The sequence below is a fragment of the Pleuronectes platessa genome, chromosome 10 (genome assembly GCF_947347685.1).
Source record: "Pleuronectes platessa chromosome 10, fPlePla1.1, whole genome shotgun sequence".
In the NCBI taxonomy this organism is placed as follows: domain Eukaryota; kingdom Metazoa; phylum Chordata; class Actinopteri; order Pleuronectiformes; family Pleuronectidae; genus Pleuronectes; species Pleuronectes platessa.
Genome location: NC_070635.1, coordinates 5,328,941 through 5,356,023, shown reverse-complemented (window position 1 = coordinate 5,356,023; position 27,083 = coordinate 5,328,941). Strand labels below are relative to the sequence as shown.

At 38.8% G+C, this 27,083-nt stretch overlaps 1 protein-coding gene and 1 long non-coding RNA gene across 4 annotated transcripts in view; both read right to left on the bottom strand.

Annotated features, from left to right (window-relative positions):
• Nucleotides 1–917, bottom strand: part of LOC128450141 (B-cell receptor CD22) — a 66,965-nt gene extending 66,048 nt beyond the window's left edge. Inside the window, exons 1-2 of one of the 3 annotated variants that reach the window (XM_053433635.1) lie at nt 722–917; nt 17–90 (exon numbers count right to left, since the gene is read on the bottom strand). In XM_053433635.1, the coding sequence (XP_053289610.1) occupies nt 17–65 (49 nt within the window). In that variant the 5' untranslated portion in view covers nt 66–90; nt 722–917. The remainder of the gene's footprint in view (nt 1–16; nt 91–721) is intronic. The other 2 variants (XM_053433637.1, XM_053433636.1) reach the window with 2 other exon arrangements.
• A 3,509-nt stretch (nt 918–4,426) lies between these two features.
• On the bottom strand, nt 4,427–6,482 carry LOC128450196 (uncharacterized). Its single transcript, XR_008339962.1, has 5 exons — nt 6,366–6,482; nt 6,084–6,132; nt 5,761–5,855; nt 5,162–5,231; nt 4,427–5,044 (listed from the first exon to the last, which is right to left on the bottom strand). It is a non-coding gene; the product is annotated as an uncharacterized LOC128450196 (long non-coding RNA).
• Nucleotides 6,483–27,083: the final 20,601 nt, after the last annotated feature.

Sequence of the window (27,083 nt, the reverse complement as noted above, 5' to 3'; positions counted from 1 at the left end):
GAAATAAAATCCTTACGTTTTATTAGGGCCAGAAAAACAAACCACGTGACTGTCTGAGCCTCCATCTCATGTGGGACTACAGCTGGATTTCTGAAAAAAATGAAAACTGAGAGGTGGATAAAAACACAACATAAACATAAAAAGATCAAAGAACTTTCTCTTTTTACTGTAAAACGTTTGATCAAAGTTATTTTTCATCTTGTCTCAGAATTTCCATCTTCCTCTTTCCATTTGTTTTACTGACAGTTGAACTGAGAGCAGTCTTTGTTTTGTTCCTCTTTTCAAGATGGTTGTGAACTTGTGGTTTGAAAACACAAAAGTCAATTTATTTTTTCCCTTTAATAACTAAGATATTGTTTGTTTTCTGTTTTCTTTTTAAATTTTGCTTTACATATTTTTTAAGCTTTAAGTCTGAAATATACTGTTTAAAAAGTATATCTGGCTCTTTGGGTTCATCTCAGTCTTCAGGGAACTACGACATCGGTAACTGAAAAGTATTTCAACTGAATGGTAGAAAAAGGGTTTTAAATTATTATTATGATTACTATTATTCATATTTTAAGTGAACTGGATTAAAGATTTACTATGAAAAAAATCTTCTGGTTTTTATCCAAAAAATATAGTTTGTAATAAATTGTGAATAAAACTTCTGAAAAACTATATTTTACTCTAGTAGATTAACATCATGAGGAGATAAATAACCATAGAAGCTTGTTCTTACCTCAGAGGACCCACTTGTTTCAGTCTGTCACACACAGCCTCACTCCAAGAAAGAGACTTTACAAAAAAGGGAAGTTTTCACACTTGACCTAAAACCTTAAAAAAAATGATTTGCATCCCGTCATGCAAACCAGAAAACAGCTTCTTGTAGGTGTGATGATTACAGTGATGGTGTTTGCAGCTTCTCACAGTTTCTGCACTCAGATGCACTTCCTCCCACTTCCTCTTTTTGTTTTTGTTAGTGGTAAAGTCTTGCACAGAGCAATTTTCATTACTTCATATTTATTTTGAGAATTCTTGCTCACATAGTATTTACAGTGTCTCTTTTTGAAACTTCATCTAACAATGTGAAAACGTATCAAAAGGGTTTGTGAAGAGTTGAATAAACATAGAAGTGCAGGTGAACAACACGTAAACAGGAAACATCGCACACAGAGAAAAGCATTTCATTCCCCGAGAGCTGCAGCCACGATCTTCACGTCATCGGCCGCCATTTCATCAATGGTGCCATTCAGAGCTTGCAGCAGGCGGCACAGAGATAACTGAGCTTTCATCAGGATCCACACCGCTACACTCGAGTCCACGATAGAAGCCACCAGGGGGATGGGAACGGCAGACATCCCACCAGATAGCGATGCAGCGGCCCATACCAGAGCTTTGAAGGCCTCCTTTTCCTGGGTGACCAGGGCTGAGGTGAGCGTCGGGAGAGCCAAGAGAAGGGCTTGGGCTCGGATCTCCGGAAGGTCTTTGCCCAAGTCGTCCAACAGACCAGGGAAGTCAGACTTCTGGGTGGAGGGTCTGACTATGTAGACTTTAGTCTGCGTCACAACCTGTGACCTCAGTGTTTCCAGACTGGCTTTCCTCTTCTCTTCCAGGCTCTTCTCTGGATCTCCAACTGAAGCTACGAGAACCCAGTACCGCATGAGTCTCTATCCATGTATCCCTCAGGTTCGATTGAGGAGGTGTCGGGCACAAGCGGCAGGTCCCACAGGCGGAAGTCAGGGTGTTTAGGGTCAGGGTAGCCTGCCACGTCCTCTGAGGCCACGGGGTTGAAGCAGGAGCCGCCCCCTCATCCCCAGGTCCGAGGCCACGGAGGGAGTTAATGAAGGAGTCTTTTCCATCACCGCGGTTTCCCATCACAGCCAAGTTGATCCTACTGATCAAGAGATCTTCCACCGAGTCCCTGACATCTGATAACTTATTGCTGTCTATGGATTCTTTCAGGGTCTCAAGGAAACTCAGGCCTTTGAAAACATCAGCCATTTCTGCAGAGAGACACAGAGTGAGTTATTAGAAGAGTCACAACAGGTCTTTTAATAAAGAACAGATATGATGGATACTATCTATCATCTATCCACTAATTCCACTAATCTCTCCCTATCTATTTAGTCTGTTGTTCTGTGACTTTCATATCTGGAGAAGCGTTCATCTTATCGGCTTCACACGTGACATGTGCATTGTTAAGGGCCCAAGGAAGTGCAGTGTGGAACTTGTCGTGATTTGGAAACGCAACACGTTCAATAATAAGCTGATAAGCTTTGAATAAACAGGCGACCAGTGCTCTGCAGCAGACCATCAACCATCAATGGTTCTGTGGACTGAGTCCCATAGTCGGCCTTTAGTTGCTGTTGCAAATCAAACGTTTACAACTGGCTCTGGTAACAGTAGATAAAACAGGTGTCTTTGCAGTAGTAATGCTTGTTACGGTTTGAAGGAGGAGAAGGACCCAGGATGCGGAGGTTGTTAACAAAAAGGGGATTTAATATACAAAAAGGTCTTTAACAAGACAAAAACAAAACAGGAACACTAACACAAATAACACTGGCGACAAAGCGCATGGAAAACAAGGAACAAGGAAGCGGTAGAAGCTGGTTGAGACAGCAGGAGCACAAACCATATGTGTGGAGAAACAACTAACGACCCAACACCAGACAAAGGGAAACAGAGGCTTAAATACACAGAAGGAAGGCAGGGGCAATTACAAACAGGTGAAACACATGAGGATTGGAGATGACAATCAAAGACAGGAAGTGAGACACCGAGAAGCTGAAACAAGACACAGTGACAGCGAGGCTACAAAATAAAACAGGAAATAGAAAACACAAGACAGAAAACCATAAACATAAATGACTGAGCGTCACAATGCTGTTGTATTTATTTTCCAACACACTGTAACTTACACTGTCCATCTTTATACTTCCTCTCTCTCTCTCTCTCTCTCTCTCTCTCTCTCTCTCTCTCTCTCTCTCTCTCTCTCTCTCTCTCTCTCTCTTCACCACTCACTCTCTTAAACACACAGAAGCACTTTCTTAAAGGAGCCGCTCTTCAACTACAACACAAGGCCGATCAGTGAATTGATGGACAGAATCTACTCTGCACTGTGACAATGTAAATATATGAGCTGGGTTGTTGTGTTTCTTCACTGAGACTCAAATGAAGAGATTTCTTCAGACACACTTTCCTTTGGGAAGGAACAAGAGGCTGAAGTCAAGCCCAAGAGAGAAAGACAGAAAGGTGGTGATAGATAGATAGATAGATAGATAGATAGATAGATAGATAGATAGATAGATAGATAGATAGATAGATAGATAGATAGATGGATAGATAGATAGATAGATAGATAGATAGATTACTTTATTCATCCCCGAAGGGAAATTAAGTCGTCATAGCAGCCGGTATATTTAAATACAATAAAATACAATACAATAGAATAAAATAAAAACAAAAAAATATTGAGGTAGGTAGAAAGAATAAAAACAGAAACACAAGATAAATAGGTAGATAAGGTGCAGTGGCAAGATGATGGTAATAGTACTGATGATATGATGGTAATGTTATTGTTAGACAGTATATAAAAATAGTACAGTATATATGGTATATAATATAATATAACATAATATATATTTATATATGATAGTAATTATACCAATATAATAGCAGTATATAGTAGTAATGGCAGCAACAGTATATATAATAATAATAATAGTAATAAATATAATAATAACATGTACACATGTATAAATATGTGTATATAGACTTAAATATACAAAGCATATACAAAGAGTATGATATGATATATAGTAGAGGTATAAATATAAGTATTTGACTATAGAATAGATAATATTATATACTATGCGTGTAAGAATATGTAGACAGAGTGTGCAAAAGACAATATTATTGTATAAAATGATATATAGTATCAATATGGTTTATATTAACACATATCACATATGATGTAGAGTAAGTGTTCCAGTATATGGAGCGGGGTGTTGTACAGAGTACACAGTGCAAGGAGACAGGTATATTTAGTGCAGTTCTGTGATGGTGGCTCTGACCGAGGTAGATGAGTTGTATAGTCTTATTGCGGTTGGGAGGAACGACTTCCTGTATCGTTCCTTAGAGCAGCGGGGTTGAATGAGTCTGTGGCTGAAGCTGCTCCTTAGCTTGCCTAGTGTTTTGTGGAGGGGGTGAGAGGGATTGTCCATGATTGCCAGCAGTTTTGCCAGCATCCTGTCCTCCACCACCTCCTCCAGGGTGACAAGCTTAGAGAGAAGGACCAGTGTTCCCACTGTTCCCACCCAGGACAGAATAAGTATTATATCGCTGTGTTGGTGAATGCAAAGAAAGAAAGTTAATCATTAGTTACAACATATTTCATTTTATTTTGAGCTACAGGATATTTACATTTCAGGTGTGTGGGTTTGGATTAAGTTCACAACACTGGAAAGGACAAAGAAAACATTCAGCTGTGATTCTCAGCATTTCTTGTCCAACTGAAGTAATTTATATATAATGAGATTATACAAAAAGTTATTAATACAATAATTTTACACTCATATTATTCACATTTTAAGTTGCAAAATAAGGATTTTAACCGTTTATCCTTCACATTTTGCTATGTTCACTGTTTGCCCCAGAACCTTTAATTAACAGTTTCAAATACTTTATCTCCAAATCTGCCTTCTTGCTAACTCATTTTAAAATACTCATAATGGCTACACGGTTTAACACAGGAACTCTTCAGACTCTCTGTGATGACTTATTGTGAATATAAACTTCCTCAGGCCCGAGGTAGCTGTAAAAAGCAGGAGGAGAACATCTCGGGTCAAATCCTGACGTCAGAGTATGAACTCTCATCTTGGTGTGAGCTGCTGGAGTCTCTGTTGGTCGTCTGACGTCGGGGCGTCGCTGTGAATCTCACCTGTGGAAAGTTCAGCTCCACTTCACCTTCACTGGAGTGGTCGTCCAATAGATTTGGAGATGTTGGTGCACGTGCAGCTGCATTACTAATGTTTTCATAGCCCTGCAGGCTCTCTGGTTCATTCTAGGATGAGAGCCGAGGTAGTTTTTAGTTTATTTGTGTGAGAATTTCTGGAATAAATTCAAGTAATAGCAAAACATAGAGACTGATATAACAAAATGAGAGGTCAAGGTAACCGACCTTTTTAACTAGCGTCGGGTTGGACATCTTCGCATACACCTAGTCTTCTTCCACCTTTCCCTCCTTGTTCCTTGAAATAAAATATATCAACATGACGTGTGCTGTTCAATAACATCTTTCTTGTTCTGGTATTTGAGATGGAAATCTGGAATACAATAGGCTGGAAAGACCAAAGTTATCTATGTGTATTTAATAGGGACTCTCTGCAGAAAGGATCAACACACTGAGAGTCCTAAGGATCTCAGAGTGAAGATGGAAAACAGTCAAATGTAAAGATCTTATAAAGAAGGACTAAGGCTGTCTCTCTGAACCAATCCAGACTGGTTCAATTTGCGCGGGAAGGAGAGGAATATAAACACACACAGCTGATACACATGTGTTTCCTAAGGTGATAAGCAGACATACACTTTTTCCTGTGGTGGGTTAACAAGTGGAAAACAGCTCTGGCAGTTTTCAGTTTAAAAACAGTTCAGATCATAAAACAGCTCAGGTCATAAAAGTATTTAGCCAGGGCTGCAAAAGCTTACTTTCCAAATACAAAATAGTTTCAACCTCAATTTTTCCCGATACATTTAGTACCACAAAGATTAAATTCTCACTTTATCTTATTCTTAAAGACCAGAGAAGCGTAGGTGACAGAATCTTCCTCGATGTTTCCTTCTTGACGTCTTGTGGGGGTTTGTGGAGGGGCGACCTGAGCAATAAACATCATTGATTATCAAGCAGCAACTGAATCACTTCATTCATGCTCTAAAAATCGATTGTGATAAGACAAGGTTCTGACAACAGGCCACCATGACCAGACACTTTGAATTAAATTCTTTTTAATATAAATCTTCTTGAGTTTTACTAAAGTCTCCATGTATGATTGTTTTAATTTAATGTTTTCTTGTTTTAATTGTTGTCTCAACTCTGGACTCACCTGGGGCAGTTTCAAAATGCTGTAAACAACGTTGAGGTCGGTCGGAGGCCTGTGGAATATAAAAGATATATGTATGAATATGTAAGAATAAACACTTTCACACAGAGTGAATGACTATTACAAATAACAGGGCAGACTTTCCTTGTGCCATTAAAGTCGGAGGATCTATAAAATAAATGGAAACTTTGACTCCAGCATGAGCAGCAGTCCATGTCTGACTCTGTCCCACACAGTGTTCCTTGTCCTGGGTGGGGACAGTGTGTTGAGTGGGTGTGGTCTTACGTGCTGTCTGGAAGAGGCTGGCGTCGTTGGGCCAATACATGCCTCAACTGCTCTGATAAGAGGTCGTCTCTGTTCCTGAAAGGCTCCACAGAGACATTCTCATTCGTTCGACTTCTCCTCCTGGTACCATTACACCAACCCTTAAATTATGCACACAAATACACACACACACACACACACACACACACACAGAATATGTCACTTCTGTGCAGAGGTTTTCAATAAAGAAGTAGAATGGCTTAAACAAATGTTTCATCACCAAAAAAACAAATAAGAATGTTCTGTTTGTTGTTCCTTGTTGAATAGATTTTTTCTTCCTGAGTCTGAAAACATAGAGGGACATGATGTGGTTACACATGCCAGACCATCTCTGAAATGTATTTATTTAATCAAATGCTCTTCTTATTCATTCACCTTAAAACTACGATGATTAAAATGATAATCATCAGGACAAGTAGAGCAGGAACGAGGAACTTCAGGATGTGCAGAGAGGTTCCTGTGGCTAAAAGAGAGAGAGCATCATATAGACCTTTGACCTTTGGCTAATCAGCTCTAATTGTGTGTTTGTGCGAAGCACGTAGGACATAGGACGTATGGACAGACAACCAGAAAACATGATCTGATATAAACCTCCCACATGTCTCCTGAACAATAAAACACACAGTTATAAGGTCTTGAAATTCACTCACGTTCAAACAGATGGACGGGATCAGACAAACTTTGATCTACTTCATTTTGTGCGATGCAGTAGTAGACTCCTGACTGGTTTGAGTACACTGTGTGGTTTTGATGCTCTGACACAAGTTCATCCTTTTCCTCTCCCTGACTCTTCCTGTACCATGAGTAGTGTTGGACTGGGGGAAAGCTGTGACTGAAGCAGCTCAGCATCACGGAGCTCCTCCCGTCAAGCTCCTGCTTCTCTGCCGACTCCGTGATGTTTGTGTGTTTTGAAGAAACTAGCCGGGAAATTCCGGAGAAAAGACAACGTCATTTTCTGAACATCATCAAAGATCAAACATGAATAACACAACAAATGAAGTGACAGTATTGCTGCTCTTTAAAGCCAGACTGAGAAGAATGTGAAAACTATTTTCACACCAGTTAATGGGGATTAAAACAATGAAAGATAAAACAGACTGGCTTTAGATTCACCTGGTGAAACTTTCAATGTTTCACCGGCCACTGATGTTAGGTTTCTGTTCCTTTTTATATATATAAATATATAAATTATATATATACGTAATATTTCTGATCAGGTTGGCTAAACTTTATTTTGAATGACATCACATTGTGGAGTAATGTTTTCTTCTTTTTGGAACCAGCACGTCTGATCAGTATTTACTTTATACTCAGTAATGTAGAATATATCCTCCTTGTTTATCCATTCACCATCACAAGTGCATCATTCTACTCACATCTGACTTTAACCTCAGCTGGCTGTGACTTTCCACTTCCAATGTCATTGGTGGCTTCACAGCTGTACAGTCCACTGTCAGAGGGACTGGCTGAATTCACCCTGAAGGTCTGAGTCTGAGTCTGTTGGATGATTTCCTCTCTCCCATCAGTCGTCTTCCTCCAGGTGACAGAGCTCACTGGTGGGTTGGACTCGGCAGAACATCTCAGTGTCAACGACACATTTTCCTTCACCTCAAGACCAGGATTGGCTTGAACTGTCACATGGTTGGGACTGTCTGCAGTGACCAAACATATAGAAAACAGAGAACTGTCAGATTTAACCACTGTTCATAATATAATGGTCTGTATAATATAGAATGACCCTGAATAATGTATGTTTCTTATTTCATCAGGTTGGAATTGAAGGTAAGTTTGGAGATAGTGGACTAATTTATATAAGGGAGCACATAACCTGCAAACCTGTGAAAACAATACATTCTTTTCTTCCCTCTAGTCTGTGTTACACATGTTTTTTGTTAATGTAAAAGTTCTGCTGAACAAAAAATCCATCAATCTGTGGTAAAGGGAGCTCCTCTCCTGAAGCTCCTAAACTCCTCGTCAGCAGATTCTCCCGGAGCATCAAAAATACCCCATAACTGCATCATGCTCACCTTGTGGCTAATCGGGCACGCCCCCTAATGAAAGTAATTTGAAGCGAGAGCAGAGGCGGACATTTCACACACAAGCTGGAAGCAGATGACCAAAGTATTTGAATTCAATTAAAAACTCACTGGAAACATCATAGTACTTACACAGTACTTGTATGCACACTGGTTGACTCTTATCCCCTCTACCAATGAGGTTTGAGGAGCTGCAGCTGTAACAAGCTTCATCTGCTCTTTGTATTGTTAAACTCAGCTCTCGTCTGTTTGTGTTCTTCCACCAAGAGTCAGTTTGTTGATTTTTGCTGCGGTACCAGGAGTAAGTCGTCGGGGCAGGATTGGCATCGGTGTCACAGGTTAACGTGAGAGAACCACCAACTTTCACTTGGTTATCAGAAGAGCCACTGACAGAAATGCTCGTCTTCCTCGGCTTATCTGGAAAAAGGACCCAAGTGAAAAGACCTTTATCTCAACAACAGGTGAATCTGAAACAGAAGATTCTTTCAGGTTAATTCACAACCCAGATAGCACACGGATGTGGGCCACTTCAGGAAATGATCCATCACTTCTGGTCTTCTCCTGGCCCAGGATAAATCTGGACCAAGACACTTGCTATGTGAGTGATGGTCCACTAAGAATGTAATATTGTGAATACTATGCAGGAGATTTTAGTTCAGAATTCAAATTAAATCAATACATGAAGACAAAGTTTGGGGACAAAGCTTTTGAAACAAGAGCCCTGAGGCTCTGAAACAGCCTGAACGAGGACATACAGCAGACTGAGTCAGGAGCTGAACACATACATGTACTTTTATCTTACTTCACTCACTGATTTGTACTCTGGTCTAATTTTTATACTTTTATAACATATTTTTAAGTTGTTTTTAAATTTATATTCATATTTTGATGTGTTTTTACTTTATTTGTTATTTGGGAAGCACTTTGTAATGCTGTTTTGAAAAGTGCAATTTAAATAAATCAAGTTATGACAACAGGCCACTTTAGTCGTGTTGAAATAGACGTTTTCAGTTCAAAGAAATGTTGGATAAGTTTAATGAATGAATTAATTTACACGATAGTTAAAAGAACCCTGTGGTGTTTTTGACATTGTGGAGTAATGTTTTCTTCTTTTTAGAACCAGCACATCTGATCAGTATTTACATTATACACAGTAATGTAGAATATATCCTCCTTGTTTATCCATTCACCATCACAAGTGCATCATTCTACTCACATCTGACTTTAACCTCAGCTGGCTGTGACTTTCCACTTCCAATGTCATTGGTGGCTTCACAGCTGTACAGTCCACTGTCAGAGGGACTGGCTGAATTCACCCTGAAGGTCTGAGTCTGAGTCTGTTGGATGATTTCCTCTCTCCCATCAGTCGTCTTCCTCCAGGTGACAGAGCTCACTGGTGGGTTGGACTCAGTAGAACAGCTCAGTGTCAACGACACATTTTCATTCACATCAAGACCAGGATTGGCTTGAACTGTCACATGTTTGGGACTGTCTGCAGTAACCAAACATATAGAAAACAGAGAACTGTCAGATTTAACCACTGTCCAATATAATGGTCTGTATAATATAAATGACCTGCATAATATATTTTTTTTATTTCATCAGGGTTGAAGATAGTTGACTAATTTATATAAGGGAGCACAATAACAATCAATCCTTTGAAACAATACATTGCATTACACCACAAATTATACTATTGTGGTGTTGAATTATATCTCAAGAACACTTACAACTCAAAGTCACAAGGCTTCATATCAACAGAATTATATTTTACTCTGGTGGAAGAATTCCAGCCGTTTAAGTAAAAGTAGAAATATCGCAGTACAAAAATACTCCATTACAAGTATAGGCCCTGAATTCATTATTAAATAAAGCAGCACAGTAGTTTATCAGGAGTATTCATCAAGTGGAAGAGTGGCACCACGTAACATTACTGGATCATTATTGTTATTGATAATTTAGAGATTAAATGACTTTACATAGGGTCTGGTAGTTTATTGATATTTTCTAAACTCTACTGATTTTAATCAAACATCACATTTACTTGAGGTCATTCATTTCTCAGGTGCTTTTGTTTCAACCGTCAAAATTAATAGTTAATAGAAAAGTACATGAGAAAAGTTACTATTTTATAGATAGATTTTTAAAGGAAAGTTTTTGGTTTGATCTGTGTGCTGGAAAAAAACAGATGCAGCTGAAACACTCACATTTCACCACCAACTCCTTCCACTTGCTGTCCTTGAAGCCCTGACTATTCTGAGCAAGGCAGACGTACCAGCCAGTGTCGGATGAAGTCACAGTAAAGGTGTGGGAGAGAGAGTTGCTGGTTTGTGAATTAAGATTATTTGTGTTGGTCTTCATCAAGGTGAGAGTTGACTGTGGGAAACTTTCAACAGTGCAGCTGATGGTGATGGTCTGACCTTCTGTGACCTCAGACCTCATAGACAGTTTAGGTTCAGTGGGCGGGTCTGTAGAGAGGAAGCAGAATCTTCTTTAAAGAAGGCACATTATGATTTTATTGTTTTTCTTCCCTCTAGTCTGTGTTACATGAGTTTTTTGTGAATTTAAAATTTCTGCAGAGCAAAACATTTAAATAAATCCGTGGTAAAGGGAGCTCCTCTCCTGAAACTCCTAAAATCCTCGTCAGCAGATACTCCTGGAGCGTCAGAAATACCTAATAACTGCATCATGTTCACCTAGTGGCTAATCGGACACGCCCCCTCATGAAAGTAATTTAAAGCGAGAGCAGAGGCTGACATTTCACACACAAGGTGGAAGCAGATGACCAAAGTATTTGAGTTCATGTAAAAATCACTGAACATCATAGTACTTACACAGTACTTGTATGCACACTGGTTGACTCTTATCCCCTCCACCAATGCGGTTTGAGGCGCTGCAGCTGTAACAAGCTTCATCTGCTCTTTGTATTGTTAAACTCAGCTCTCGTCTGTTTGTGTTCTTCCACCAAGAGTCAGTTTGTTGGTTTTTGCTGCGGTACCAGGAGTAAGTCGTCCTGGCAGGATTGGCATCGGTGTCACAGGTTAACGTGAGAGAACCACCAACTTTCACTTGGTTATCAGAAGAGCCACTGACAGAAATGCTCGTCTTCCTCGGCTTATCTGGAAAAAGGACCCAAGTGAAATGACGTTTATCTCAACAACAGGTGAATCTGAAACAGAAGATTCTTTCAGGTTAATTCACAACCCAGATAGCACACGGATGTGGGCCACTTCAGGCAATGATCCATCACTTCTGGTCTTCTCCTGGCCCAGGACAAATCTGGACCAAGACACTTGCTATGTGAGTGACATTCCACTAAGAATGTTATATGTGAATAATATGCCGAAGATTTTAGTTCTGAATTCAAATTAAATCAATACACGAAGAGGTAAAATGACTGAAAATCACAGACACGACACAAGTTTATATGGATTCACACAGCGCATCCTGGTGACACTGGTGGACATTTGAGGGTTGTGGGAGGATGGAGCCAATCCCCAGCTGACTCTGCTCTGAGAGGTCACCAGCGTATCACAGGGACGACATCCAGAGACAAATATCCATTCAAACAATTTAGAGTTTCCAATGAACTTCATCCCAATCTGCATGTATTTGGACTGTGGGGCGAAGCTGGAGTACTTGGAGTAAACTGATGTAGACTGGGAGAACATACAAACTTAACAGAAAGATCACAGCAAAGTTGGGATTTGAACCGGCATCCTTCTTAGAATAATAATAATAATAATAATCATAACAGCAGGGTGTATTATCTAAAAATAGAACATCAATAAAATGAGTTCATCAACTTACATTTAACAGTGATTTTTATATAATCTATTATATAGCCGACTTGACTGAGAAACTATGTAGATTAAAGCTTTAGCCCAACTGTTCTAGAGTCATAACTGATCTTGAAGAGTTCAAACCATCATCTTAAAGTGAAAACAAAGTGTCTAGATCGCCACCTGGTGCCAGACTGCGGTATTAATATCAACTCCTAAATTTTAGTTAGTGAGACATGGACCAAACTAAAAAGTCAAAGTACACATCAACTAAAATGATCTCAAAGATGGATTCTGTAATTTGTATCACTGGTTTATGTTCAAATGTAAATTTGTCTGTTATTAATAATACTTCTACCAGGAGGAGCCTTGTTTGCTCGAGGCATGTATATTCTGAAATGTATTTTAATGTTCAGATTTTGATTGTACATACATTCCCCAGGAATTCCAGCCTTATTTGTAGAAACATCTGTCGGTGAAAACACAAGTGGAGAAGTCAGTTAATTTTTAACGAAAATGTGGAAAAAAATATAAAACATTGTTTTAAAGTGGAGAAATAAAATCCTTACATTTTATTAGGGCCAGAAAAAACAACCATGTGACTGTCTGAGCCTCCATCTCATGTGGGACTACAATTGGATTTCTGAAACACATAAAAACTGTTAAGTGGTTAAAACAGATCACAGAACTTTCTCTTTTTACTGTAAAACGTTTATTAAAAGTTATTTTTCATCTTTTCTAAAAATTTCCTTCTTCCTCTTTCCATTTCTTTTACCGACATTTAGAGTTATCTTTGTTTTGTTCCTCATTTCCGGTTGTTTCTGAACTTGTTCACCTCACCTCTACCCAAAATTTGTCATTTATTAAAGGAAATAAATGCAATTATTTTAAAATGCAATATTTGGGCCACATGTTTTAATTTATCCTTTAATAACTTTTGTTCTTTTTTAATTGTATTTTGACATTAGCCACTTGTTCAAATCACTTTTTTTCAAAGAAACCCCAGAACACATAAAATATCTTGACTGCAAAAATAACAGTGCCTTTATTAAATAAAAAATGTTTATCCTTTTATTCTGAAATATACTGTTTAAAAAGTCATATCTGGCTATTTGGTTTCATCTCAGTCTTCAGGGAACTACGACATATGAAACTGATGTTTGAGTTTTCATTTGGAAAAAAGTATTTCAACTGAATGGAAGAAAAAGGGTTTTAAATTATTATGAATTTTATTATTATTAGTATTATTATTATTATTAATAATAAGTGGTCTGGATTAAAATTTTACTTTGGAAAAAATCATCTTGTTTTATCCACAAAAAACTATTTGTAATCAGTGTATATACTGTAAATAAAACTTTTGAAACACTATATTTTACTCTAGTAGATTAACATCATGAGGAGATAAATAACCATAGAAGCTTGTTCTTACCTCAGAAGACCCACTTGTATCAGTCTGTCACACACTGCCTCTCTCCGAGAATGAGACTTTACAGAAAAGGGAAGTTTTCACACTTTGAAAGGGGATGGAAAAAAATAATTAGCATATCCTATCATGCAATACAGTTCATTCAGGAGACTTAATTTTTAAATTGTCTTTCTTTTACCTTAATTGTAAGGGTGGTGCCCTGAGGCAACTTTAACCAATTAAATTTTTATTTTATGATCAATATTTGTTTAGCTATGAGAGTGCTAAACCATAATGGATGTAATGCCCCTCCCAGCCACTTCATATTTTGGCGCTGTTTCCCCTTTATGTCCTCCTCTCTTCCTCGACTTTTCCTTCAACTTCAGTGACTGACAACAACAAACTTCAGCAGATGTCGATCTACGAATATTTTACACATGTGGCTTGTTTTATTCAACAAAGTTAAATGAGTGTTTGACCAGAGACCAGATTAATGATGAGCAGATAAGTGTGTGTGCCACAGTGTCTTATGTTTTTTTAATCTTTTAATATTGAATAACTTCAATCTCTGTGCTTTTCTGATACTGTATCCGTATCTTATATTACTAGCATATTGTCCTTTTTTCCCATTGGCACACTTGTTTTTTTTACAACATTTTGAATCGTGTATGATTTTATATGATATATAGGATATATTTCTTGGCTTAGACCAATCCATGTGAATGTGTACAAATGTCTACTGTCCCCAGCCAAGTGGGAGGACTGTCAGAGGCTGTTTAATATGTTTTATTTTCTCCGTAACAATGTCTACACTGTTGCCCATATCTGTTATTCAGCATGTAAATGGAATAGAACATTGAATAGGGAAAGTAAATAGTATATTGGTTCTAATTAAACCATTGATCGTTTCAGGAATCCACGTCCTGAGAGATCCTCTAACCCTCATACACCTGAGCCACCACACAGTAAGATGTTTCCATGACTCTTTTTTTTAAACCTATAATATGCTAAGTTACTACATCTACAAATATGTGCTGTTGATTTGTATATCTACATTATTTGAAACGTTTCCAACAAATCTCCAACCTAGAGAAGTGAGCGAAATCCAAAATGTAATTCAAGTATCGTATATTTGATGCAGCCGAGAGGTCAATGATGTTGTAGAAGTTGTTGATGAAGGAAGGATTCCGAGGACCCAGTAGTTTCAGTGTAACAAAGTTTATTACAAGAAACCACAGGTCAGGACGAGCTCTAGAGACTCGGAGACACACAAGCCAATAGTGAAATCTGACTTGCAGGGGATGATAGCACACATATATAGGGATTTTGGTTCCCCCCATGACCCCAGGCACAACGCATCCCACATGGGACTTCCGACTGAACAAGGGCACATCTTTGTGTCCGAACATGAAGGCACACTGGTCAAGAACATTCCTTCTGAGCCCATCTGTTAACTGGTAAGAGATGGTTCCCTAGGTCAAAGGTCATCCCCCAAAGGGTAAAGTAAACCAGACACACATCCGGTGGACTCTCTGAGAATGTCTTTGTTTTTTGGAAGCATATATCCACATGTTTTACTCTAACGAATATACGACACAAGTAACAAGCTTCTGCAGGCACCTGTTGCTATAGCGTCTTAGTTCAATATGTGAGAAAGGAAGTCGTTGAACGCAGCTAAACATAACGTAAATAAAACGTTAATTAGTTCAAGAACAGTTCTGCTTGAGGCACTTAAGCTAGATTTTGTTCTTGTTTTAACAGAAAGACAAAAACACAACCTCCGCCAAAAACACCAAGATACTTCATAAAGCCATCAAACTATTTCCTCTGTTTTCATTGTTTTGATTTAAAGATCCCTAGTTGAAGAAGTTAGATATTGTGTATTTAAACATTACTTAAATTTGTATTTTATAATACATTCTATAATAAGTGCTGTTGAATACAAAGATTGCTCTGATCCTGTTCAAACAATGTAATAACCATATGTTCTTTGGCAATTAGAATGGAACTAACAGGCTCAAGGTAAATACACACCTAGCAGAGGTATCATAATAATATGGTATTTACTGTATAACACATTTTGCTTATGTGGATGAACTGTTTGAGACACGTTTCTATAGTTTAAATACAAAATGATGCAAACTCAAACACAATGGTAAGTCATGTATTCTATTGTCCACTGACATCACTTTGAAGCTACTGTTAATCAATAGCTGATCTCCAAACATCTTAAATGTGTATATTTAGATCGGGGGATACTGCCCTCCGGCTACGGGCCTGGCTCCATGGCAACTAAAATACTTACTCATTGATGCACTTGTATGAAAATTTAATAACGTATCTAATAATATCTTAATGTCTCAGAATTTGTACTTTTGCTTTGGATACTCAAGAGTTTAAGTTCAGGGTATAGTCATATACTTGATTTTATTTTTATTTATAACTTAACTCAAGTGAATCTAAGGTTTACATGGTCCATTAATAGGAATGCATCACAAGATAATGTCCATTTCATGATGCAATACGTTTTGCGTGTAGATGCATTCTTCAGAAACCCTTTCACGCAGTCACAATAATGTCAATTAACTTTGAAGTTCATAATTTGTTCCAACATATTTCATTTTAATTTGAGAAACAGGATATTTACATTTCAGTTGTGTGGGTTTTGATTAAGTTCACAACACTGGAATATGGCAAGCCGATTGAGTATTTATTCCATATCCTTGATATCAAGTTTCAGTCCCCTCCACTAGTTCGGTCATTGTCAGCACTAGTTGGACATTTGGTCGGACTAGTTCGGCATTTTACTGAACTAGTTGAACAAAAAATCGTACTAGTCACTCTGTTTCAGCAACAAGTGGCACTTTTGTTCAACTAGTTAAACAGAAACCTTACTAGTAACACTGTATGCCGCACTAGTAGAGCCAAAGTCTCTACTAGTGGGCTTTTTGCTGCACAAGTGGCCCTTTGGACCGAACTAGTAATGCTGAAAGTGTTACTAGCTTACTAGTGAGCTGCAAAAGCTCTGACATGTAAGCTAGTCAAACATGGATTCAGCTTACTAGTAAACTAGTGGCCTCCAATTTTCTGCACTAGTAAACTAGTGGGAGCCCAAATGCACACTAGTAAACTAGTGCAGCCAAAAAAACCACTAGTTTACTAGTAAAAAGCCTATTTTGACCTTACTAGCAAACTAGTAAGGTGCAAAATGTGTACTAGTAAACTAGTAGGGTCAAAAAACCCACTAGTTTATGTTGTGCAATAGTAGGGGGACTCGACGTTGGCTAATTATCAATAGTCATGGAATATGATTATTGAAACAATAAAGATTATTTATTAAACAAAATAATTAGATTATTAATTGAAGATGATCAGTAATCAAATAACAATAAAACCATTAATGAGTAAATAAGGAAGTTCAACAATTAAGAATTATTAAATCACTAATTTGAGAATGATAAAGTTTATTGATTAAGAATAATTAAATAATTAATGTAAACTTTAAGAATAATCAATCAATGAATAACAACTACTAATGAAAAACAAGTAATTATCAATTTAGAAAGTACAAGCTATCAATTAATAATGATAAGGTTATCAACCAAGAATAATGAAATAATTAGTCACAACAATAAAATCGTCAATTTAAGAATGCTACTATCTATATTAATACTCGAGAAGGGGCACCACCCTGGTTACAGGGGCCAACGAGTCAGTCTATAAGTATCAGTCTCATCTGATAAAGTTAAATTAATAATCTCAATAGTTAATATTAGGGATTATATAATAAACGATGAAGGGTTTGAGTTCAAGCACTGGCTATCGTTATCCAACTGTGTTCACATAAACATGTACCAATAATCACAAGATTCAAATACTTTAAGTATAAAAGGGGTTTATTAAAAAGATATAAAAGTCAAAGTTGTTCCAAATGATTCTTCATTTAACACAATCCGCTATCTCCAATACAGTCGCAGCACATTTAGCACAATTGATCACACTGCAATCCTTCTGATAGGGCTGTGTGTGTGTTCGTGTGTGTGTGTGTGTGAGTGGGGGGAAGTGTGTGTGTGTGTGAGAGAGAGAGAGGGAAAGGGGGGTCGATGACTCACGAAGTTTAAGAGGGCCGGCTTAACCCTGGGGGTTTGACTACAAAATTGGTGATGTAATATACACCAGGACTACAACTCAAAATGGCGGAGTCGCCTAAGGAATTTAGAGTCCGAATGGAGGGCGGGCCTCGATGTGTATTGCAATCAATGGTCGAAGGACCACGTAACTTAGAGTCAAGATGGTCAAAGATGGCCGACTTAAACACACGTGGGACAAAGGTCGAGGGAGGACAAAGGGGTTCTTTGTCTTAGCTTAGCTTAGCTTTAGCGCCGAATGGCGTCGAGGTGCGTTCAGGCCCTCCTTGATATCAGAATGACTATGTGTAATGCGACTAGGTGTGTGTGCGTGGGCGAGGATGTGTATGTCGGCGGATGTGAGAGAATACAATAGAGAGAAAGAGAGAAACATATAGTAACACAGATCGGAGATGATCTTAAAAACGCCGTCAGAGGCGATCACACAGTGAGGCCGGCAATCCAGCTACGTAAGAGGTGTCTTTTAACAGATGCACGTCTTCTGTGAGATCGGCCTGACGGAAACACGAATCAAACAGGAAGCGCCGGATCGTCACCGCGCGCTTTTCACAATAAGATCGACACGGCGGTCTTTCTATAAAAGTACAATCATATACAAAAACACGCTAATTATTAAACTAGACTCTGCCCAGACATATGTCTCTTACTTCGTGTTGCTTCGCGGGGTTTCGTGCACGACCGGAGTAGCGCGAATCCCGGAAGGAGGAAGTGGATGATGTCCTGGCCTCGGGCCGCTGATCGCGGAGCCGCTGGGGGCGACGGCGAGATTGCGCTGGGCCGAATCGGAGAGGATTCTTCTCGTTCTCCTTGGCAAGGTCTTTGCCCGTCTCGGAGAGAATGCTTCTCGTTCTCCTTGGCAAGGTCTTTGCCCGTCTGCAGGAAGGAACAACCGTCGCCGGATTGTCCGTGGATGGCGGGGAGAGTGTCTCTGTTCTCGGCCAGCGAGTGAGGGAGAGCTTCTGCCGCGCGCTATTCAGATTAAAAGCTTTAAGTAAAAATAGGATAAAATAAGCTTACGATGTACAAAAAAAAGGATAAGTTAAGCTTAAACTGGATTAGAAAAAGTAGCTTTAAACTAAAAGTGAAACTACGAAAAGATAAATTTAAAATAAACTTATGAAAAATCAAACAGCTGTTAAGTTTGTTTCCTTTGTGTCCTGTGAATCACTGAGAACTAAACTGGAGATGCTAGCTCTAATGTGAGTGGAACTGGAAAGAAATATTTTCGGTGTGTTTGCCCTTAAATAGCACCTTAGAGGTGACTCCCGCCTTCTAGCAGGACTAAGGGTCTTAGGCCAATAGGAGGGTCAGAGTTCAAAATCTGAGGCGCGGCTAGAGACACAGCAGGGGTCATTGACAGTTTCAACTGTAGCCTGCTCCCCCCCCCCCGTACTTTAGGCTGGAGTGGAATCTTCCACCAGTCCTCATTTTATGGTTCTCTGTGGCTGTAGGTCCCAACATTTACTAGTAAACACCTATTTTGCACCTTACTAGCAAACTAGGAGGGTGCAAAATGTTTACTAGTAAGCTAGTGGGCTTGAAATGGGCACAAGTTTACTAGTTGCAGTGTTTTGTGACCTTACTAGCAAACTAGTCAGGCTGAAAGGGCTTACTAGTAAGCTAGTGGCAGCCAAAATGCCGACTAGCTTACTAGTGGCACTTCTGGACACACATGCTAATGAGGGGATTCAATTTGAAGCTTCCTATTGGCTCTCCAGCAAGAGCTCCAGCCAGCAAAATATTAACCCTATAAAGCCTGGTGAGGTTTCACTGCGGTGAACTGCAGCTCCTTGCTTACTATCCAAACAGAATAAACACGTACATGTGTGTGTGCATCAGATTCATTATTGTTTTTGAACAACAATGAAACAAAGGTAAAAATATTTAATCTATTAGGTGACAGGGTTTTCAGTCCGTGAATCCAATAGTGTTCCCTCCTCTCGCTGGAAAGTGAAACATCCAAGCTTCCTCCTCTTGAGAGGAGCGATAGCGTCTCAATCCCGATATGAATTACTGGCATTTCAGCAGCAGCACAAACTGCACTGAAATGATCATCACTAAACACATTACAGGTGTTAGGGTTGCCACCATTGAGGGTTGAAAAACCGGGCAGCGATATCCTGGTTTCACGGAGGAATAACACATGCAGGAGTGGAAGTTTTTCACTTTATTGGGCACGCTCCAATCATTTCATAATAAAGCATAGACTTCAGTATAAGGGTACATATTAACAGAAGCCTAACAACAGGTCTAGAATATAGCCCCCTCCTCCATTAATGTTTTGATATTTTCGAGAGTTGTATAATCTCAGGACTCGGGAGCCTCGGGACTGGCCAGTAGTCCAACCCTGTCTCTTTGAAAACCCCACATCAGTAAAGTCCATTTCAATTTTATTCTGTTACAAAAAAAAAAAAAAAAAATGATCTGAAGGTGAAGAAATGAATTAAATACATGAATATTCCATTGTAGGCCCACTGAGGGTATTATTATATTATATTATGAACAACTAATCTGACTAATGTTTGGAGGTCAGTGTATGTTGATCTGCTGCAGAATTTACTATCGCCAGTAGATGGCAGTGCTAAATGACCTGAGAAGCTTTTCTTTACTAATTTTCAATTGAAAACTTGCCATATACAAAAGAATAAGGCAATGACTAAATTAGTTATAACATACTGCATTCACTGTTCACAGGAATTACACATCTGTTAACATCCAGAATGTTTTTTCACATATCTAAGGATTCAACCATTTACTGTATCAAAACACATGAGCACACAACGTGCTTCTATTTTTTACCTATGCTCCAGAAATATGGAATTCCAAACCTATGGCCACAGGAGATGCAAGCTCTGTCAGAATTTGAAAATGGCAAATGAAAGGTTATTGATCAGCTGTCACGCTTCCTAAGCAAGCTTTCTTATCTGTTACACATTTTGTTGTTCTTATGTGTTTCTACGTTCCATTTCTATCTTTTACTTATGTGAGTTTTGTTAGTATACCTGTTCTTGCTATTTGCTGCCTCTTTCGTTTATTATGAATTGTATTGCTTGGTTTTATCTTGCACTATTTGCACCCGTTTTAATAAGTCTGTTTTTATTTTTAGTTGTTTTTATTCTTTATTGTAAAATACTTTGAGCTACTAATGAACCCTAATGAATTTACATTTAATCAAATGTAACATTTTAGGCATGGCTGCTAAAATAACTCTCACATGCCATAAAAGAACATTGCTAAAAGGTTTAGATCATCACAATTCAGAGCGGGCACTTTAAGGCTTTGAAACACAGTTTGAACCCTGACCAATCAAAATCCTTGTCCCGCCTGCCTCATTTGCTTACAGTCCACTAGTTTACTAGTGGACATTTGCGCCCCACTAGCTTACTAGTGGCTGCATTTGCGCTTTACATGTTAACTAGTGAAGCATAATTGTCCACTAGTAAACTAGTTCGGGTCTGTTTGACCTTACTAGTTAACTAGTGCGGCTTAAAAATAGTCACTAGTTAACTAGTAAGAGCCAAAATGTCCACTAGTCACACTAGTGAGGTTGTTTTTTACCTTACTAGTAAACTAGTGAGGCTCAAAATGGCTCACTAGCTTACTAGTGGAGCCTAAAAGTCCACTAGTAAGCTAGTTGGGGTCTTTTTGGCCGTACTAGTGAGCTAGTCACAGCCACATTATTTTACTAGTAAACTAGTAAGGTCCAAAAAGAGCCACTAGTAAACTAGTGGCCCTGATATTGCCATCACTAGCTTACTAGTGGAAGACATTTTGTCTCACTAGCTCGACTCTGTATAAAACATGTAAGGACTTTGACCGAGCATGTTGAACATTTTTCTTACATGTTGGCCATTTTCTTCAACTAGTTCAGCTTTGCTCAGAACTAGTGAACGAATGTGCGCAACTAGTAAGACATTTGATCGACATGTTGGGCTTTATTTCCAGCTAGTTGGCATTTTGGGCACACTAGTTGACGTTATCATCTTACTAGTTTGACAAAACTGCTTACTAGTCGACATGCGCACGCAACTAGTTAACTAGTGATGTGATAAAAGGTCACTAGATAACATGTAGGACAATACAGAATTTCACTAGCTAACTAGTTGCTAAAGTAATGGGTGTATTTGCATTTTTGATAATAATATAATGTACAGATTCATAATTCATGTGAAGTTTATTGTGTATTCATGTGTTTAAAAATGCATAAATATGGTTAAAATACAAAGGTTAAAAAGTTTAAAATCTACATGAAGTATGTGTTAAAAATATAAGTTCATGTCATCTCATGTCGTGTTCTAAAAGGAAAAAGAAGCTTGGAGACTCCGGCCAATCGCGGGAGCAGTCGGACGTGAGGGGGTGGGATTTAGACTCTGTGGTGGTTCCGGGAAGAAAGCGGGGAAGAGAAAAAAAAGAAGAAAAAAGAAGGAGACACGAGTTAGCCCAACCGCGTCGAAGTTTTTTTTAGAGGCTGAAAGCTCTTGTTTGTAGGTCAACGGACTGTTACCTGATAACAGTCTGATAGCCCTGTCAAGAGGATCTGCGCCCTCTGGTGTGGACGAGAGCTGTCGGACGGAATCGTACGAGTGGACTGTGAGTTTCGTCTGCGCCTGCCGGCGAGCCGCCATCCCCTGTTTCCCCACGGACTGTCGGGAGCGCAGGGACTGTTGTCGGGAGCCGTGAGTAACTTGATTTGCACGTGCCTTTTATTTTGCTTTCAGAAAGCGAAGCGGCCAGTGTGTTTTGGGCCTCAACGCACACGAGCAACGGAACAGGCCTGCAACGGGGTTTTGGGATAGCTTTTCCCAGACTGTTGTGGACTGTGGTGTGTGTGTGTGTGTGTGGGTTCATTGCATTATTCGCTGGCTTTATGATTTAAAACGGGTATCATTTCTGTTGAATGTTAATTGTATTGTCACTGAACCCAAGTGATTATTGCCTATTTTTATTTGTCTATTTTGAACTAAAAAAATCCTCTAACTAAAGAAGGTATTTACATTTAAAGTGCTATTGTGTGTGTTTTTCATTTACTAAATTCTTATTTTATTTATTAAGCAAAACAAAAAAGGGAATATCATAAGTCTAACTCGGGCCCCGCCCCATAGGTACATGAGACGGGTGTTACACTAGTGATGGCAATATCAGGGCCACTAGTTTACTAGTGGCTCTTTTTGGACCTTACTAGTTTACTAGTAAAATAATGTGGCTGTGACTAGCTCACTAGTACGGCCAAAAAGACCCCAACTAGCTTACTAGTGGACTTTTAGGCTCCACTAGTAAGCTAGTGAGCCATTTTGAGCCTCACTAGTTTACTAGTAAGGTAAAAAACAACCTCACTAGTGTGACTAGTGGACATTTTGGCTCTTACTAGTTAACTAGTGACTATTTTTAAGCCGCACTAGTTAACTAGTAAGGTCAAACAGACCCGAACTAGTTTACTAGTGGACAATTTTGCTTCACTAGTTAACATGTAAAGCGCAAATGCAGCCACTAGTAAGCTAGTGGGGCGCAAATGTCCACTAGTAAACTAGTGGACTGTAAGCAAATGAGGCAGGCGGGACAAGGATTTTGATTGGTCAGGGTTCAAACTGTGTTTCAAAGCCTTAAAGTGCCCGCTCTGAATTGTGATGATCTAAACCTTTTAGCAATGTTCTTTTATGGCATGTGAGAGTTATTTTAGCAGCCATGCCTAAAATGTTACATTTGATTAAATGTAAATTCATTAGGGTTCATTAGTAGCTCAAAGTATTTTACAATAAAGAATAAAAACAACTAAAAATAAAAACAGACTTATTAAAACGGGTGCAAATAGTGCAAGATAAAACCAAGCAATACAATGCATAATAAACGAAAGAGGCAGCAAATAGCAAGAACAGGTATACTAACAAAACTCACATAAGTAAAAGATAGAAATGGAACGTAGAAACACATAAGAACAACAAAATGTGTAACAGATAAGAAAGCTTGCTTAGGAAGCGTGACAGCTGATCAATAACCTTTCATTTGCCATTTTCAAATTCTGACAGAGCTTGCATCTCCTGTGGCCATAGGTTTGGAATTCCATATTTCTGGAGCATAGGTAAAAAATAGAAGCACGTTGTGTGCTCATGTGTTTTGATACAGTAAATGGTTGAATCCTTAGATATGTGAAAAAACATTCTGGATGTTAACAGATGTGTAATTCCTGTGAACAGTGAATGCAGTATGTTATAACTAATTTAGTCATTGCCTTATTCTTTTGTATATGGCAAGTTTTCAATTGAAAATTAGTAAAGAAAAGCTTCTCAGGTCATTTAGCACTGCCATCTACTGGCGATAGTAAATTCTGCAGCAGATCAACATACACTGACCTCCAAACATTAGTCAGATTAGTTGTTCATAATATAATATAATAATACCCTCAGTGGGCCTACAATGGAATATTCATGTATTTAATTCATTTCTTCACCTTCAGATCATTTTTTTTTTTTTTTTTGTAACAGAATAAAATTGAAATGGACTTTACTGATGTGGGGTTTTCAAAGAGACAGGGTTGGACTACTGGCCAGTCCCGAGGCTCCCGAGTCCTGAGATTATACAACTCTCGAAAATATCAAAACATTAATGGAGGAGGGGGCTATATTCTAGACCTGATGTTAGGCTTCTGTTAATATGTACCCTTATACTGAAGTCTATGCTTTATTATGAAATGATTGGAGCGTGCCCAATAAAGTGAAAAACTTCCACTCCTGCATGTGTTATTCCTCCGTGAAACCAGGATATCGCTGCCCGGTTTTTTAACCCTCAATGGTGGCAACCCTAACACCTGTAATGTGTTTAGTGATGATCATTTCAGTGCAGTTTGTGCTGCTGCTGAAATGCCAGTAATTCATATCGGGATTGAGACGCTATCGCTCCTCTCAAGAGGAGGAAGCTTGGATGTTTCACTTTCCAGCGAGAGGAGGGAACACTATTGGATTCACGGACTGAAAACCCTGTCACCTAATAGATTAAATATTTTTACCTTTGTTTCATTGTTGTTCAAAAACAATAATGAATCTGATGCACACACACATGTACGTGTTTATTCTGTTTGGATAGTAAGCAAGGAGCTGCAGTTCACCGCAGTGAAACCTCACCAGGCTTTATAGGGTTAATATTTTGCTGGCTGGAGCTCTTGCTGGAGAGCCAATAGGAAGCTTCAAATTGAATCCCCTCATTAGCATGTGTGTCCAGAAGTGCCACTAGTAAGCTAGTCGGCATTTTGGCTGCCACTAGCTTACTAGTAAGCCCTTTCAGCCTGACTAGTTTGCTAGTAAGGTCACAAAACACTGCAACTAGTAAACTTGTGCCCATTTCAAGCCCACTAGCTTACTAGTAAACATTTTGCACCCTCCTAGTTTGCTAGTAAGGTGCAAAATAGGTGTTTACTAGTAAACTAGTGGGTTTTTTGACCCTACTAGTTTACTAGTACACATTTTGCACCTTACTAGTTTGCTAGTAAGGTCAAAATAGGCTTTTTACTAGTAAACTAGTGGTTTTTTTGGCTGCACTAGTTTACTAGTGTGCATTTGGGCTCCCACTAGTTTACTAGTGCAGAAAATTGGAGGCCACTAGTTTACTAGTAAGCTGAATCCATGTTTGACTAGCTTACATGTCAGAGCTTTTGCAGCTCACTAGTAAGCTAGTAACACTTTCAGCATTACTAGTTCGGTCCAAAGGGCAACTAGTGCAGCAAAAAGCCCACTAGTAGAGACTTTGGCTCTACTAGTGCGGCATACAGTGTTACTAGTAAGGTTTCTGTTTAACTAGTTGAACAAAAGTGCCACTAGTTGCTGAAAAAGAGTGACTAGTAAGATTTTTGGTTCAACTAGTTCAGTAAAATGCCGAACTAGTGCGACCAAATGTCCAACTAGTGCTGACAATGACCGAACTAGTGGAGGGGACTGAAACTTGATATCAAGGATATGGAATAAATGCTCAATCGGCTTGCCATACTGGAAACCACAAAAAAACATTCAGCAGTGATTCACAGCATTTCTTGTCTAACTGCTAGTCATTTATATATATATATATATTATATAAAAAGTTATAATACAATCATTTTACACTCACATGATATACATTTTAAGTTGCAAAATAAGGGTTTTAACCGTTTATCCCTCACAATTAGCTAGGCTCACTATTTTCCCCAGAACCTTTAATTGACATTTTCAAATATTTATCATTTTTACCTAAGTAGGAGAGCGGGGTAATGTGAGAATTTTTTTACATTTACATTAAAATGATACATCAGTCAAATTTACACATTTCCCAATAATTCAGGATGTTTTCTAGAAATGGAAATGATCAGAATGTCTTCAGGACAAAGAGCAGTGAAAATATGATTGTGGTCTTGCGTCTTGATCCACTTACTTTTTCCACTTTAAAACTACCATAACAACACATGTTGTAATTGTTAAAATCCTGACAGCTATATTGACAACCACTAATATCGGACTAGTAACAGAATCATGGGGATTGGTCAATAAAGCACATTTATGATTATTATGATTCATGTGATCTCTTGCACACCCTAGCTTACCTGCACATTGTTTCTCTGTCCAATTGGCAGGGACAGGGATATTGTTTTTCTCTGCATATTCGAATACCAGTTCACGGCACTTGACTGGAGCAAGGCCATGGAACTGGTCAGCTAGTTGTTTCAAGTGTTTTGCAAGCTGCTTCTCCATCTCTTCTGTGAATATTCTCTTTACCTCAGCTACTGCACCCCAGGCTACTGATTTTATTTCCCCTTTCTCTTTTTTCTTTATGAATCTTTTGAGGATTGTCTTATCAATATTTCTATATTGCGCGATGTCACAGACGGAGATAAAAAAAAAATTAAAAAAAGACCGCCGACCTGTCACTGGTTAGTGAAGGCTCCCTCAGTGGCGAAATGCAAGGGGCTGGACTGACACAAACAAATCAAATACTGTTTCGTTCCTGATACACCAATCAAAAGAGGAGTGTCAACTGCAGGCATGGTCAGCTCTCACCCTCACTGAGACGACACCCGGCAGAGTTTGTGTGATTGCTCTTGTTTCCTCTGTCATTCAGATATTCATTGCTTTATAAAGTCTTTTTAAAGACTCACTCCTTCCTTAGTAATACCGTCCTGCACATGCAGTAGGCCTATTCGTAGCCTAATCTTAGCCTTAAAAATGATCCTCCATCGCGTCAACTTATTTGTGCGAGGCCGGCTTTTCAAGACTCACTGCGCTCAAAACTAAATATCACAACCGCGCACAGATTGAGGATGACCTGAGGATATGTTTGTCAAACGTTGC